Consider the following 17618-nt stretch of genomic DNA (forward strand, 5'->3'; position numbering starts at 1 on the left):
AATGTCCTCACGTAAGTCCACATGTGTTTGGCCCAACCTCTGTGAAAAATTAAAAGGTAATCTTCAAAAAATGAAAAAAAAAATCATGAAAATAAGTAAATAAATCAATAACAAATTATAATATATGTATATCTATGCGTGTAATGCTTACACACATGTATATATTAATCTAATACCTATCTCTGTAATATCATCATATTGTCATGTTCAAATTTGTCGATTTAGCAAATTTGCAGGTTTAGAGTATTTTCATATTATATAGAGTCGCTTTGGGTCTTAATCAGTTTGGAACAACCGGTCAAATCATAATCGAGACATAATTTTTAAGCTCAGATCCAACCCAACTACAATCGGGACAAATGTTGCAAACCGAGACCCCATTAAATTGGATCAACTCGGTTCAGTTCTGTTGGGTCCAAACGATCCTTAGACAGCCCTTCAACAAAAGATTACATTAAATCAGCTGAAGTGCTGATCATATCAAATATAAAGTAGTAAAGGCAGCATTCATTTACACATCCAAATTGGAGAAAATGGGCTTAATAAGTTTGCAAAACTGGCATTTCATCTCCATGGCCACTGCAATATATCTACCAAAAAAACCCATAACATCACAATAAACAAGTGGTGAAAAGCTCTTTCTGCTATTACTACATATCAGACATGGATGGTCCTAGTCTGTTTTGTTCCTTTTGTCAAGGAAAAAGTATCAGGATAGGTGCCATCACATATGATAATGATTGTCTTATCTTTGATCTTCTGGCAAAATGCACTGCATCTTCCAATAAAAGCAACTTCAATCGATGCCATGCAGTATCCATCTTCCATCAAGTTCTCTTCATTTCCATTGATCCAAAAAAAAAGTTCTCTTCATTTTCTGGCATGGCCTCCTGATCTACTGGCATTTCTAGCAAGCCATTATTATTATCAGGCATGCTGTACTCATTTTTTAACAAGTCCATTTCATTTTCTGGCATGGCTTCCTGATCTCCTGGTATTTGCACTTCATCTTCTAGCAAGCCATTAACATTATCTGGCATGTTGTATTCCTCTTCTAACAAGACCTCTTCATTTCCTGGCATATCATCCTGATCTCCTGGCATTTCCACTTCATCTTCTAGAAAGCCATTATCATCATCAGGCATGTTGTACTCATCTTCAAACCAGTCCTCTTCATTTTCTAGCATGTCCACTTCATCTTCTAACAAGTAATCATTATCTGGCATGCCATCTTCATCTTCTAACCGGTCCTCTTCATATTGCGGCACTAACACTGTATCATCTGGACGTCTCATACGCATTCTAGTCCATTCAACTAATTTTAGTGGTCGTTTCCTCCGGGTAAATAAGAATGGCTCCCATGTACCCTCACGAGATAATACACTGGCCTGATCATAATGAACTCCACGTTCTAAAATTTTGAAATCAACCAAAGTTGTTCTTGAGGCTCTTGGAAAAGTAATTAGCATTCGGGATATCTCCATTTGCTTCCCTAGATCTTCAGATAAATTAGGAGTAGCAACAACTGTTATCTGCTTCAGGACCTCTGCATTTTTGAGGAAAAACTTCGCAAGCTCAAGTTCATTATCCCTTCCTTCAAAGCACTTGATTTCAACAGTCTTCAGATGATCTAAAGGACAGAGCAAGTCCAAACTATTTGATTCCCAACGTTCTTGGTCATCATACACATGCAGACACTGAGGTTATTACCTGATTTTAGTTAGAAACTCCATATGTTGCTTAAATTAAGTAAATTTAAATAAGTAAAATGTGGCCTTTTACCATAAGTAAATAAATAAATGTGGTTACTTATTCAGGCATTTTACTTACATGATCAATTTTTATCTGAAGATATTCAAGTTTAGGAGACCTCTGAAGAAGGAAGGTGACAGCCATAAGATGGATTTTGCAGTAACCAGTAGTCAATATCAAACGTTTAAGATTATTAAATGTAGGCAAATGATCAAACAAGTCATGCACCTTGGAGAGAATCTGCATGGTAAATAGTCATACAAAATATTCAAATAAAAACAACAGATAATAAAAAAGACGTCAATAAACTTTTCACAACAAATCACTTATTGGAGTATGATAGATTTTCAACAACAAATCAGATAAAATAGAGACATGCAGAGTAGAAACGCAAGGAGAAGAAAAGAAGCCATACCTCAATGCTAGAATCTGATAACTTTAGAACCGCAACCATAGAAAGTTGTCTAAGGAATTTATTTGCAAGGTAACCATGGACACTGTTAATTGTGTTCTGCCCAAAATTGGCTTGCAACTTAATACATGCATCAATCAGATATGGTGTAATCTCTACTAAATAATCTTGGGCAGTATAACAATCATACTTGATTGATACAAGACTTGGGGTAGAAACCTTGATCTTAGAATGTATTAAACCATTATGGCCCCCACAAATTGATAGACTCTTTAGCTTCGGAACAGAAATATGCAAGAACCCAGACGTCTTAATGTCACAACACATCATTACCAAACTTTCAAGGGCTGGACAGTTGGAAAAGAATTCATCTGCTGACTTTCCATCCAAAAATACAACCGACATAAGATTCATGATCTTAAGACCAGGAAGAAAAATTGAAGTTGGAAGGTAGAGAACAGAGTCATCCAAATGCAGTGTCAACACTTCTAGTGATTCACATGTAAAAAGGCAGCAGGGGAGCGTGAATTCTACTGTAGGAGAGATGAAGAGACTAAGTTCTTTAACTTTACGATTTATTGCAGCACGGATCCATGTATCAACACGGGATGCATCACAGTCACCACATGGAAGACGGACTCTATATAAATTAAGCGAACTGTGGAGAACAAGCACCTTATCCACAAAATCCATATATTTATATTTTAAATCTTCATTGATTCCATCATCATTAAGCAGATCATCATCAAAATCCAGAATGGAAACATAATACCACAAGTGTTGCCATCTCCTTGACAAAATGCTAGTCCTTACAGCATATCTAGCAGGAAGAAAGGAGAGAATGTGATGAAGAATTGATTCAGGCAGATCACTTATTCTGTCACATCCCTCACCTACATTCCCCGTATCAGAGAGCTTCTTCTTTTCAACTTGTAACTCATCTTGTTCACCAAATTCCATGACTTTGTTAATAATTCTAGAAGATGAAAATGCCCAAAGGATTTCCTGGTTATAGTTGAAAGGAGGTGAGTAGAATGTGATGAAAATGCTTCTCCTTGAGGAAACAAAATCAGTGCTTGTACAAGGAAAAAAAGAATAGAAAAAATTGTCTAACCCATTAGAAAAGTCAAATAAACAACATTAACAGTTCAGTATTTACATGTCTGAACTCAATCTTTTTTTTTTTGTATGAAAGCTTAAAATATGCTTCACCCTACCCATAATACTAGCATCTACTAAATGTTTTCTTTGCCTTTCTACCACCTATTGTTTCTTGTAAAGTTAAATTTGGATTTCATGTAATTAAAATTTTTGTTCATTTAGAATAGATTCTATTAATGATCAAAATTCCCAAGAATATATAAAATGCATACAGAAACTCAGAAAGCACACTAGCAAATTCACAACAAGGAGTAAAAAACAAGAAATCAAATACAATTCAAACATTTAATCTACTCTCCTACTAGGGCCCTACTAGGGCTGTTCACAGGTCGGGTTGGGTTGGTTTACTGGCGTTTTTCCAACCGACCCGACCTGGTCGGTTTACCTAGAAATGAAACCGAAACTGACCCAGTACTAAGTAATACCGACCTGGTCGGTTTGAATTGGTTTGGGTCGGTTTTGTCAATGATTCTTTCGGTGTGAACGGTAAAGGATTCAAGTCTAAGAAAGCAAAGGCTGGATGCCTAGAAATTAAAAATGATTTGATGGATTAAAACTGATATTTTGTATATAATATGTATATTTCTGAAATAAAGATATATATATATATCAGAAATTTTATATATAATATGTATATTTCTGAAATAAAGATATATATATATATATATATATATATATATATTTCCACAAATATATATCTGAAATATATATATAGTAAAACTGAAATATATCAGATATATATGTATATATAATATATCTGAAATATCATATATATATATATATATCTAAGTCAGTTTGGGTCGGTTCAGTCTCGGTTTTCATGAGTGAAAACCAAAACCGAACCGAACCATCGGTTTATGTTTTTTGTAACCCGAAACCGACCGGTGCTGAAGAAAAACCGACCAACTCGGGTTGGATCGGACCGGGTTGGTCGGTTTGATCGGTTTGGGTCTTGTTATGAACAGCCCTATCTCCTACTTAAACTATAAGCAAATGGACCAGCCTACCTTATGATCCATCTCACTGAGATGTTCCATGCAGAAACCAAAGTAGAGCTTCTATATTGTAGTTGTACATTGACTACATACCCAAAGAACCATTGCTCATACATCCAAACACCTCACCTTAATGAAACACGACTACTCTGATAGCAAACTTATTTACAGTAGGTTCACTCAAGATGGGCTTCTAGAGCTAGGAACTAAGTTCAAACGTGCAAGAATGAAATTAAGGTGAATACATAGGTTGGATTGGAATTAACTGCAAGAACTACAAGTTTATCTCTAGGGGTGTCAACGGTATTCGAAAATCTGATTTCGAATTCGATATTCAACATAATCGAATCGAATTCAAATAATTTGAATATCTAATCGGTCAAATTCGGATATCCTATTCATACCGAATAGTTAATCGGATTCAAATTCATATATGACCTGATTCGATTCGATAAATATTTCAATTCGACCGATTATTTAATTCTTATATAATATATAAAATATTTTATATAATTTATATAAAATAATTAAGTTATATAAATAATATATATTTATATACTTTATATCAATAAAATATTTATTTTATATATTTATTAATTATCTAAAATGGTTAATTAATCTAATTCAAATCGAATCGAATATTCGAATATTTATTTTCAATATCCATCAGATATCGAATCAAATTCGGATATTGGGTTTTCTAATCGGATTTGATCCGTTTACACCCCTAATTGTCTCAAAACTGTGAAAGGTTTCAAATTGACAAAAATGGGTCTAAGATGTGAAATATTGTAATTAGGACTAGAAGTAGAGACTTCTAGGAGGTGACCAAGTTTGGTAGGGTTTCAAGAACATTTTACACAAAGGTACAAAATTTTTGCTTTGATAAAAAGGCAAAAATTTTTGGAAACTATCATTCTACATTGAAATTTGAGATGAAAGGGCATTCAAAGGTGGATTAACACATACTGACAAAAACTAGTGAAACGGTGAAGCAGAAAAATTAAGCAAGCGTGATGGTGTTTCTCGGAAAAACATGAACAATGGCCCACTCCATGTTTGGACTCATGTACCGTTGGAGTTGTGACAAGAAATAACAAAGGAGATGTAGTTGGTTATATATACAGGGACATTGATTCATGGTCTACTAACCTGGCTGAGGCTTGGGCAGCATTTGAAGCTCTTAGTGTTGAAACCAAATTCAGGAATAAGAATATAGTTATCAAAGGTAATTCAAAGATTGTCATCAATTGCCTATGTGGAATTGAAGGCCCCCTTGAAATGCCAGGACAATCGTGGTAGTGTGCTACTTGCTTTGTTTGCAATTTTGGTTAAATGTAATTAGGTACTAGCATATCTTTAGAGAAGATAATTTCGCTGCCAATTGGCTTGCGAATCAGGGTATGGTTTGATTCTGTAAGGATGTAATTTTGATAGTTTAGGTTGGATATTAAGGTATTTTTTGTTTGTGTGATCTTTGGGGAGGGATATCAGAGAACATCCTAGCATTATCTCCCTCCAAATGCTCCAGAACATCATTTCTCTACTGACCTTTATATAATCTTCATCATCATGGGTGTGATAGGTAACAAGCTAAAATCAGAAAGGACCTGAAGGGGAAAAGTAAATATTCCCAAAGAACCCAAACAATTGCTCTAGACAAACAAAAGATAAATGAGATTTATAGACCCCACTACGTGTTTTGAACAAAGGTGAATATTTAAAGAGACAAAAGCCAACTCTTCTGGAGCATCTAATAGGTATCTTTTTCTTGTAGCAAGTCTCTCAACAAAAAGCCTCGACTTCAGGGGGGGAGGGGGGGAGAGTTTCTGAGTGTTTGGGCCTAACTAGAACCTGATTGACTACAAAATTTTTAAGCAAATCGAAGTATTGCCAACTGCCAGGGACATGGAAGAAAGATGAGTATGAGGAACCATCTTTTGCGTTAACAAACCAAAGAAAGCTATCTGAAACACTCTTCTCCAAAAGATTCCATGAATTTCCAAGAGAAATGGGGCCACAACAGAGAGTCAGATACAGGAACATTTCTCAATCAGGAGACAGAAGGAAAGAAAAGAAAAAAGAAATCAAATCTTCCAAAATGCAGATTATATATATGCATTATGGAAGAAGAGAAAAATGGAAAGAATGGGCTTCCATGCACAGAGAAAAAAATAAACTGGATTGATTATTTTCACAGTGAACCAAAGCACATAGAGAAAAAAAATAAACTGGCAGATAATGATCAGTGTTAACCTACTCCAAGGGAGATACTGAACCAATTCGGTACAACTGTATTCTAGCACGCATGCTCGAAGGGAACAACTAATGTTGAAGCTAATTATTTCAGAGTCTCTAAGAGTGATCTATCCATTCTTATCCCCTGTAGCTTTAATAGTTAGTTCTTTTATATGAGTTCTCATGCATTCAGCATACATGAGCATGACTGGACAAGCTAACTACTCATTTTCTTTCAACTCCAACTTGAAGGCAGCAAACAGCAAAGAGAATATGAAGAAAAGCTTATTATATATATATATATAAAATGAATATACAGACAAGAGGAGGAAAGCAAGCTTATTATAATCTGAAAATAAAAATAATAATAATAATAAAGGAATGGTCATAAGAAGGATTATCGTTGAGCCAAACGCGATGAAACCTGATTCAATTATCACTGGACGATGCAAGTTGTATAAAACAGAATGCAAATCAAGAGAGGAGAAAGAAACAAACCCTGATCACAGAAAATGGCAACCGATAATGGATGAGGCAGAGCAGAAGGTTCCAACTTCCAACGCCAACAAAACCCAGACACAGACACAATAGCCCTTTCAGAACCAAGTTGCCTTCAAACTTGTGGATGAAGGAGGAAACGTTCGCTCCCACTTCCCGATGTAATTATACCTGCTGACAACGCGGCACTGCAATAGTGCTATTCTCTTATCGCTATCGCTACTTCCCGAAGAGTCGTCTAGTTTTAATTTAGTACTTCTCACCTCACTCAACGAGATTGTACTCCTCTGCGGGCTTTGGTAAAAGTAGTTCTACAAAAGTACTCTGCACTGATAATACCATCCAAATATTAATTTTGATTATATATTATTGGATAGATTAGTTTTAAAATTAATTTTTTGTTGATTTAAAACTAAAATTTTTTTACATTATTAATTTTATTAATAAATTTATAATAATATTTAGTTTTATTAATTTTTTACTAAGCTTTATTATTTTATATTAGAACTTTCAATGTTACTATTTTTATGATTTCAAAGTTAATATTTTTAAAAATATATGTATTATTTTAATTTATTGTTATTATATTTATTGATTTTATCGTTATTTTTAAATACAATTTTAATGGATATTAAATTATAAAAATTTGTTTCAGAATTAATAATTTCTGCTACTAATTTTTTTGTTTTATTTTGATTAGAATTAAAACGGACTGAAGCTAACTAACAATGACCATGGGCAGAGCAAAGTCAGCCCTAGGTTGGGCTTAGCACATGTATTATGGTCCAAGCTTGGTCTCGATTTGGTTCTAAGCCAAAAAACATAAGCTCCTACCCAGGCCTACACGGACCTAGGCTAGTCTTAGCAATTGTAATAAGGGTTATAGCCTAGGCCTGAATAGGGTCCAGCTTAAATTCAAGTCTATGAATTCTTTATATAAAATAGTGAATATATATAATTTTATATATTATATATCATATAATATATACATAAAAATTATCTTATACATTTTCTAATATAAAAATATCATAAATTATATGTATAAATAATATAAATATGTCTAAGCCATGCAAGGCTTATGGCCCCACTTTAAGTGTTGAGCCCTAGCCAAGCCTTAGAGTTAAGGGTGAGCAAATGGATAGGTTCTACTCGAAAGGCCAGAACCAAACGGAACCAACCTTGAATTGGCCTTGAACCAGCCCTATCCAATCTGTTATATGGTAGGGTCTGGTTCCAAATTCTTGGAATAGACCTCAGGTCCATTCCAGGGTCTAGGGGTTTACTCTGCCTGAATCGACCTTGGTTAGCCTTGGAACTGAACTTGCCTTGAAATATGCCCCAAAAGTTTTTTAAAGATATGAAGATTTATTTAAACCTAAACACTCATGGTTACAAAAGCCATGGTCTCACTTTGCCATTGAATTATTTAAGCGATTTGATAATTTGTTTTCATTTTAATATTTGAATGTATATACTAAATAATGTAAAAGGTAGCATTTACAAAATTTAAATTATAATGACAAATTTTGAACCATATATTAATATATTATGATAATTTACATATTTAATTACTCAATTTATAAGATAACATAAGTTTTAAACTATGTATTATCATTATTGAATATTAAGTTTTTAAAGGACATGTTTCTTTTTTCTTTTTTTTCTTTTTTTCTTTTTTTTTGAAGTGAGAGAGTAAAGAAAGAACAGGTTCCACAAGTAGACCAGAACCGACCTTGGAACCAACATTCATAGAGTAGGTTCTAGTTCCAAAAACCTGGAACTGACCCTTGTAAGGTAGGTTTCCAAGTTTTGCTATGGAATCGAACCAAACCAACCCATACTCACCCCTACTCACAGTTTGTTGTGTTAATACAGGGCCATGCTGAAAATGATCAACCCTGACTTATTAAAGGGCAGTTAATAAGTTAACTTATTAATAATACTTGATTTGATTATATATGGGTAATAAATTATCCTTATACTACAAAAATTAATTATTATTGCCCTTTAATGCACAATATAAGGACATTTTGAAAAAAAAATAATATCCACCTATCACACAAAACCTGAAAAAATAAGACAAGAACTTGCTAAGTATATTGTACATGCAGAACAACCATTTATGTTAGTTGAAGATCCAAAACTAGAAAAATGGTTGCATAATTCTGTAAACCCACAATATAAAGAAGTTTCTAGGAATACTATAAGAACTGAAGCTTTAAAAAGTTTTTATTCATATAAACAAAATTTAATTTCTTTATTACTAAATCTTAATTCTAAAGTTGCAATTAATTCGGATGTTTGGACATCCAAATTTAATATTAGTTATTTTTATGTTACCAGCCATTTCATTAATGAAAATTAGCTTTTGAATAAAAGAATTTTAAGTTTTACTAGGCTTGAATGGCTACATAGTGGCCTAACAGATGGCCTGTTTTAAGTTTGACTTTCTGGTTAGAATAGATGGCCCGCTTTGATTGAAAAAATAAGAAATAATTTAAATAAGAAAAACAGCCAAAAACCATTAAACAGATTGAACGGGTCAACAGTTCGACCACCCAGGTCAGTGAATTGTTGACCAAATCAACAGTTTTTTGCCAGGGGCCAGTTTGAGGATGGCTAAACGATTCCCAGGCCAAACAATTCAACCATCCAGGTCAACCACAGTTCGAAAACACTGCTTACATCTGGGTAACTGGGTTGAAAGTTGAAACGCGCTAACATAACTTGCCTGTACATCTAAAGACTTGTTTTCTTTACTGTTGCTGGTATTTCCCAGGAAATAGGAATTCGTCTAGGATAAACTACCGATGATCTACACAGTTAGACATGATACAAAGTGCAACAGAAGGATCTCGAGGGATTCGTAAGAGAAACCTCAAGAAATTCATGAGAGAGAAATGACAGAATTGATACCATTAGAGCGTTCTCATGGAAACCCAGAACCTGAATAATTGGGTCAGGTATGTTCGTTTCTGTTGAGTGAGTCTACCCGACCCATTGACGGCCCTAAAACTAATAAGATCACACTAATTCAGATGAAGTGCCTACCATAGCAAGTCTAAGTAGTAAATGCAGACGCTCTTTAAACAAATTCAAATAGGAGAAAAAGAGCTTACTAAGTATGCAAAACTAGCATTTCATCCCCATTCTCACTGTAATTGTATCACCCATCAAAAAACAGATCACCCTTATAACATCACATTCAGCACATGGTTATATTGTTGTAACTTCTTTCCTGCTATTACTACATATCAACATGGATGGTCCTGATCTGCTTAATTATATCAGGGTGGAAGTATCGGGATGGTTTTTATTACATATGCTTAATTGATCATATATGATCTTTATCTTCTTCATTCTAAGAAGTCCTCTTCATTTTCTAGCATGTCCTGATCTTCTGGCAAGTTCTCTTCATCATCTGGCCAGTCTACCCAGTCATAATCTAGCATGCCATCTTCATCTTCTAACCATATCTCTGCATCTTCTGGCAAGTACTTGGGATGATCTTGACGTCTCATATGTATTCCCGCCCATTCAGCTGCTTTCAGTGGTCGTTTCTTATGAGGAAATAAGTCAGGCCACCATGACTCATCACTAGATAAGATTCTATCATAATGAACTTCATGTTCCAGGATTTTGAAGTCAACCATAGTTGTACTTGAAGCTCTTGGAAAACTAATTAGCATTTGGGATATCTTCATTTGCCTCTCTAAATCTTCAGATAATTCAGGATTAGCAACAATTGCCATATGATTCAGGTTTCCTGCATTTCCAAGGAAAAACTTCACAAGTTCAAGTTCATTATCTCTTCCTCCAAAGCACTTGATTTTAACAATCTTCAGATGAACAAGATAGAACAAGCCCAAACTATTTGGTTCCCAGCGCTCTTGGTCATCATACACATGCCACCACTAAGGTTATTGCATGATATTAATTAGAAAACAAGGAAATCCATAGATTGCTTAAATTAAGTAGCTTTAAGTAATTGTGGTTCCTTGTTCAATAATTTTACTTACATGATCAATTTTTATCTGAAGATATTCAAGTTTAGGAGACTGCTGGAGAAGGTGGGCAACAGCCATAAGATGGTTTTGCGGTAACCAGTAGTCAGTTCCAAACGTTTAAGATTATCAAATGCAGGCAATTGATCATACAAATCAGGAACCACAGAGACAATCTGCATGGTAAATAGTCACATCAAAAGACTCATAAAACCATAGGTATCAAAAAAGGTATCTATGAACTTTTCTCAACAAATCAATTGTTGAAGTATGATAGATTTTCAACATCTAATCAAATTAAAAAGAGAACTACAGAGTAGATAACACTAGGAGAAGAAATGAGATTGTACCTCAATGATGTCAACTTTGTTCTGCCCAAACTCAGCTTGCAGCTTAATACAAGCATCAACCAGAGATGAAGTGTTCTCTACTAAATAATCTCGGGCAATATAATATTTGTACTTGATTGATACAAGACTTCGACTAGAAACCTTGATCTTAGACCACCTTAAATATCCATTACCACCCCCTCTAAGTGACAGACTCTTGAGCTTGGGAGAAGAAATATTCAAGACCCCAAATGTCTTCATGTCGCAACATATCATGACCATACTTTCAAGGGCTGGGCAGTTGGAAAAGAATTCATCCGTTGACTTTCCATCCAAAAATATAACTGAAATAAGATTCATGCTCTTAAGAACAGGAAGAAAAATTGAAGATGTAAGGCTGAGAACAGAGTTATTCAAATTCAATGTTAACACTGCTAGTGATTCAGAGGCAAAAAAGCAGTAGGGAAGCTTGAATTCTACTGCAGGAGAGATGAAGAGACTAAGCTCTTTAACTTTACGATTTATTACAGCACGGATCCATGTACGGGATGCATCACAGTCACCACATGGAAGACGGAGTCTATAAATTAAGAGAATTGTGGGAAACAAGTACCTTATCCACAAAATCCATATATTTACATATTAAGTCATCATTGATTCCTCCATCATAAAACCGATCATCATCAAAGTCCACATTGGAAATGTAACACCACAAGTGTTACCATCTCCTTGACAAGATGCTAGTCCTTGCAGCATATCTGGTAGGAAGAAAGGAGAGAATGTGATGAAGAATTGATACAAGCAGACCACTTATTCTCTCACATCCCTCGCCTACATTCCCTGTATCAAAGTGCTTCTGCTTTTCAACTTCTAATTCATGTTGTTCACCAGATTCCATGACTTCGTTGATAATTCTAGAAGATGAATATGACCAAAAGATTTCCTGGTTGTAGTCAAAAAGGACAGTGAAAATGCTTTTTCCTGAGGAAGAAAAATCAGAACCTGTGGAAGGAAAGGAAAAAAAATAAAGTAAGGCTCTGTTTATTCCATTACAAATAGAAAGAAAAACCCTGGTTAATCCATTGAAATAGTCAAATCACCCAGGTTATGGAAGTACTCCAAAGTCAAATAAACAAATATTAACAGTTCATTTACAAGTGTGAACTCAATACTTTTTTTGTATGAAATCTTACAATATATCTTACCCTTCCTAGCACTGCTCATATAACCAAAGAACCACTGCTCATATAACCAAACACCTCACCTTGATATAAGACAACTCTGATGCCAAATTGATGCAGGGCAGGTTCACTCAAAATAGGCTTATAGAACCAAGGATTGAAGTATCAGTATCGGGTATCAGACAACTTGGATACGGATACAGATACGGATACGTTTTGTTAACGCATGGATATAGATGAAAGATATGAAAATACATGGATACGCTAGAAAAATACGTACAAATTTCATAAAGACATCAATTACACTAACTTTAAGGTCAAAATAACCACAAATAAGGTATAAATGTATAAGAAATGTATATTTTAATGGTATATAAAGAAATATATTACAATAAATATAATGGAATGTATAGATATCATACAATTTTGTTGATAACCCAACAATCAGGAGTCCAAGACTCATATTATATAAATCTTTACAAATTAACACATGCATAAAACCATTATTATGTTATATTCTATTTAAGTCCAAGAAACAAAACATATACAATTATTATATTTTAATTAATATATCAATTATTTTTTATTTTACTATTTTTACTTTTCAACATTAATAAAAAAAGTCAACTAAATATTAAATTTTGAAATGTTTGATAAGCAATATATTTATTTTTGTAAATAATAAATTTTATTATAAAATGTAAATTAAAATATCAATTGATAATTTATAAAATATATAATCTTAACATAAAATATTTCATATCTATATACTAAAATTTTTAAAATACATTTCATACACAAATTCATAATTTAATTACTAAAATAAGTATTCTATTATTAACACTTTTATTTCAATAAATTTTTTGAAATAAGAAATCATTTTTATATAAATTTAAATTAGTGTATTTGATAGATTCAATATAATATTGCATGCTTGAATATTTTGTGTATTTGATAGATCAACATTCCACCTAGAATGTGAAACATTGTAATTTGGATTAGAAATAGACTTCTAGGAAGTGACCAAATTTGGTAGGGTTTCAAGAACATTTACTCAAAAGGACAAAAAATATGCTTTGAGAAAATAGCCAAATTTTCGAAATTAGGGTTCTAGGTGGAATTTTGAATTGAAAGGGCATTCAAAGGTAGTTTGACACATAATATCAAAAACTACTGAAAGGGGAAATTCTACACATCAGGAAACAAATTAAACATCATACCGGAACAAAACATTAGAGCTTTATGGATGTTAAATGCTATTGAGATCAATCAGAGAATATTTTACTGCACCTTTACATAATCTTTCTCATCTTGGGTGTGGCCATTACCCAATGTTGGTCCCAGCTATCTGGGGTTTCTGAAGGGGTAGACACTAGACAGGATACAGTCCTAACCTTCGGCATTTTTTGCACAAAGTGGTTGCTCTCAGACTCAGACCCACGTTCTCACACTTGTCAACCCTAGATTTTGCCATTACAAGCTAAAAATCAAAAAAGGGCCTGAACACTCTTCACAGGTGGCTGCCACTATGCACAAGAAAGGGAAAAAGAAAATATTCCCAAACAATTACTCTAGACAAACAGGAAATAAAGGAGATCAAAAGACCCACTACCTGTTTTAAGCCCAAGTCTTCTGGAGCATCTATTAGGTATATTTTTCCTGTAATAAGTCTCCCAACAAAAAGCCGTGTCTTTAGGGGGAGGAGAGAAGAGAGTTTAGTCCTAACCAAAACCTAATTGAATGCAAAATTCTAAAAGTTAATCACAGTATTGTCAACTGCCAGGGGCATGGAAGAAAGATGAACATGAGATTTGGGTTAACAAACCAAAGAAAGCTATCTGAACCATTAGAGTGAAGAGAAACATATTTACTTGTAATAATTCATGATTAGGCAATCCTCTTCTCGAATAGGCTCCAAATAGTACCAGGAGAAATGAGGCTACAACAGAGAATCAGAGACAGGAATAGACAGAAGGAAAGAAAAAAAAAATAAAAAACGTTTAGCAGACCTAACAGGGATAGGTTGACCCCCACCAAAGTCTTCCAGATTATGAATTTATGGAAAAAGAGAAAATGGAAAGAATGGACTTCTATGGACAAACCAAGTCTTTTAGCATGTAAGTCCATATTTACTTGAGAACCTACTTCCCAAGTTCTCCCTGCTATTTACTCTCCAATAACATTTTCCAATTGAAGAAATGATCCTTTCTGAACTCCCTGAATTTCCACAAAAAAACTATTGTGTTTCTGAAATTGGTGGATTGTTTTCATAGTGGACTCAAGCACAGGACAAAAATAAACTGGCAGATATCAATTAATGTTGTCCTACTCGGCTACTCCAAAAGATATATTGTACAAATTCAGTGCAACCATATTCCGATATGCACGAAAGGAACGCCTAGTGTTGAAGCTAAATATTTCAAAGCCTTTGACAGTGATCTATCCTTTTCATAGCCGCCATAGCTTTAATCATTTTGTATGAACTCTCTCAACTGGACAAACATGGCTAGAGTACAACTGTGTTCATGACAGGTTATCTTTGGGATCCTTAACCATGTGATTTGTTTCTTTTATGGTCAGCACGATATCCATTCACCCATCAAATATGAATCACTTGGCAAGCTAAGTACTTATATATATAAACAAGCATATTTAAAAAACAATATGTAGACAAGAGAAAGGCAAGTTCCTTTCTTTACTTCTTTTGAAAAGGGTCTTCATATTAAGATCCAATTTCTCTTATAGTCTGAAAAAAAAAAAAAAAAACGAGATAAATTGCCCCAAGTATAGAACTTTACAAATTTGTAGGTCAACATAACCATGGTTTCAATACCGCCAATGTGAAAATAATCAAATCCTGTTTTTCAAGGACGTTCAAGAAATGTTCATTTTTTTCATGTATTTTCTCCATTCTCCTGACACTTGAGTTTATTTCTAGTATTGATTAATTAATCTCTTCCATAGGTTCAAGAATTAAATTTGATCAGTGCATCTTCTAAAGCACGGTTGAGAAAACTTAAACTTCCAGAAACAAAATTGTGATAAATCCATCAAGTATATTCAAGTTTCAAATGACTGTTTTTCTAAGAAAAATTAGGGGGGATCGTGTCGCATGAGTGGTTTTTGTAAGAGAATAACATAGTAAAATATCAAAAGAACAACCCCAAAAGGCAAAAGAAAAGAACAAAGAAGCAGAAACACTAAACAAAACCCACATTCTTAAACCTCATGAGAAGGGTTATCGTAGAGCAAAACTCGATCAAACCTCATTCAGGATTCACACGGGGCGATGCAAGTTCAATCAAACAAAATTCAAAGCAAAATGGAAGAAGGAATCTAACCTTCATCACAAAAATGGCAACCAAAAATGGATGAGGCTGCTTGCAGCAGGTTCCAAAACCAACACAACCAAAGTTACGAAACCCACACCCAGTGGCTCCGTTTCAAATCAAAAACCCAGTTAGTTTTGTTTATATTTTAGGTTAAATTACAGGCAGGTAATTCGCAATTTGGGTTAGCGACGGATAGGTACCAGAACTTTCCCGGAACTTCCAAAAATATACATCGCAGTTTACTGTTCCGTCATTTATTCGCAGCATGTGAAGTTACTCAATACTCAAAATTCTTAACATTTTTTTGGTAGAATAATTCTAGGCATTTGAATTTGAAAGTCCAAATTAATAATAATAAAATAGATTAAAAGAAGTTATTTTTGTTATTGCATGGGATCTCCTACCCACACCTATTCACATGAGATTGCAGTGACACATGAGAACATCTCATGTTCTTACTGTATTACATGTTATTATGCATGTTGACATATTCTCAATGCATGCTGAGATATTCCCAATGCACGGAAACAATATTTTGTGGGTAGTATATCTCTCTCAATGCACGGAAACAATATTTTGTGGGTAGGATATCTCGAGTTTGAATGATTATTGTTGTTGTTATTGTTGTTATTGTTGTTGTGTGAATAAAATTAAACATGTGCTTAAAATATATAAGGCATTTCAGTAATTTTATTGTACATTACAACATGGGTGATCCATTAAGACAATGATCCCATATTTATTAAGAAAATTATTTTTTTTTAAATAGAATTCTAATTTAATTCTACATTCAAAATTATAGAAAGACATTTAGTGTAAGCACATGTATTATCCATGTATGAAAGTAAAAAAGAAATTTGTGGTTTAACTTTTATGATCTACACCTGAACCAAGACATGTATTTGCTTTAAATATTATAAATTCAGATAATATGTTGATTATACCATATATATATATATATATATATATATATATATATATATATATATATAATATTGTTTACCATAAGAAGAAAATATACCATATATTTATACCAAAAATTATACCCATCTTTTATTTTATACCAAAAATTGTGGGTCCAAAAGAAACCATCCCACTTTAGACCCATAGGACTTCGTAATGTATCCTATAAAATCATTTTTAAAGTCCTAATAGAAGTAAACCCCTCCTTCCCTTTCTAGTTGCTCCAAACCAATCGATATTCATTCGGGGAAGGCAGATCACAGATAACATCATTTTAGCAAGGGAAATTCCACACTTCGTGAAAAAAAAAACCCTAAAAGTAAAAAGGGGTGGATTGTCATTAAAGATGATTGAGAAATGCCTAATAACAACAACCTTCTCCATATTGTTAAATGGTCAATGCTCTTACAAATTTACAACTACTAGAGGGATAAGACTAGACCTGTTCATGGGCCGGGTGGCCTGACGGGCCGGCCCAACCCCCGGACGGGCTTGAACAGGCTTTTTGGCCCGCGGGCTTAACCTCGGGCCAAAAAGCCCAGCCCGCATAAAATTCGAGTGCCTGACCCGGCCCGACCTATAGTTAAACCTAAGTAAAAACCCTATGTGATGTCCATATGAATACATTTTTTTATTTAAGAAGGTTGTTGATTCACTTGTATGTCCATTGTTCATTTAAATAGGGGAAAAAACATCTGAATTAAAATAGATAATATCCATTTGAATAGGAAAAATTCGAATTTCTTTTATTAG

At 33.9% G+C, this 17618-nt stretch overlaps 2 protein-coding genes across 5 annotated transcripts; both read right to left on the reverse strand.

Annotated features, from left to right (window-relative positions):
- Window positions 1-437: 437 nt before the first annotated feature.
- LOC148864167 (F-box/LRR-repeat protein At4g14103-like) lies at window positions 438-7326 on the reverse strand. Its single transcript, XM_088975187.1, has 4 exons — window positions 7057-7326; window positions 2168-3169; window positions 1831-1992; window positions 438-1697 (listed from the first exon to the last, which is right to left on the reverse strand). Exons 2-4 carry the CDS (start codon window positions 3122-3124, stop codon window positions 828-830), a joined length of 1989 nt encoding a protein of 662 aa, XP_088831313.1. The 5' UTR covers window positions 3125-3169; window positions 7057-7326; the 3' UTR covers window positions 438-827.
- Window positions 7327-10171: 2845 nt separating this feature from the next.
- Window positions 10172-16164, reverse strand: LOC148864168 (uncharacterized). 4 transcript variants are annotated; one of them, XR_016109253.1, is made up of 5 exons: window positions 15912-16164; window positions 12003-12391; window positions 11411-11733; window positions 11076-11236; window positions 10172-10822 (listed from the first exon to the last, which is right to left on the reverse strand). XR_016109253.1 is itself a non-coding variant. In XM_088975314.1 (5 exons), exons 4-5 carry the CDS (start codon window positions 11139-11141, stop codon window positions 10413-10415), a joined length of 624 nt encoding a protein of 207 aa, XP_088831440.1. In that variant the 5' UTR covers window positions 11142-11236; window positions 11411-11733; window positions 12003-12391; window positions 15912-16015; the 3' UTR covers window positions 10172-10412. The 4 variants fall into 4 exon arrangements, 3 of the variants coding, with proteins under 3 accessions (XP_088831440.1, XP_088831442.1, XP_088831441.1); XM_088975314.1 differs by having other exon boundaries at window positions 10172-10970; window positions 15912-16015; XM_088975316.1 differs by having other exon boundaries at window positions 10172-10970; window positions 11411-12391; window positions 15912-16015.
- Between the last annotated feature and the right edge of the window lie 1454 nt (window positions 16165-17618).

This window comes from Nelumbo lutea, chromosome 3 (genome assembly GCF_056320005.1).
Source record: "Nelumbo lutea isolate HS-2025 chromosome 3, American lotus-T2T, whole genome shotgun sequence".
Taxonomy (NCBI): Eukaryota; Viridiplantae; Streptophyta; class Magnoliopsida; order Proteales; family Nelumbonaceae; genus Nelumbo; species Nelumbo lutea.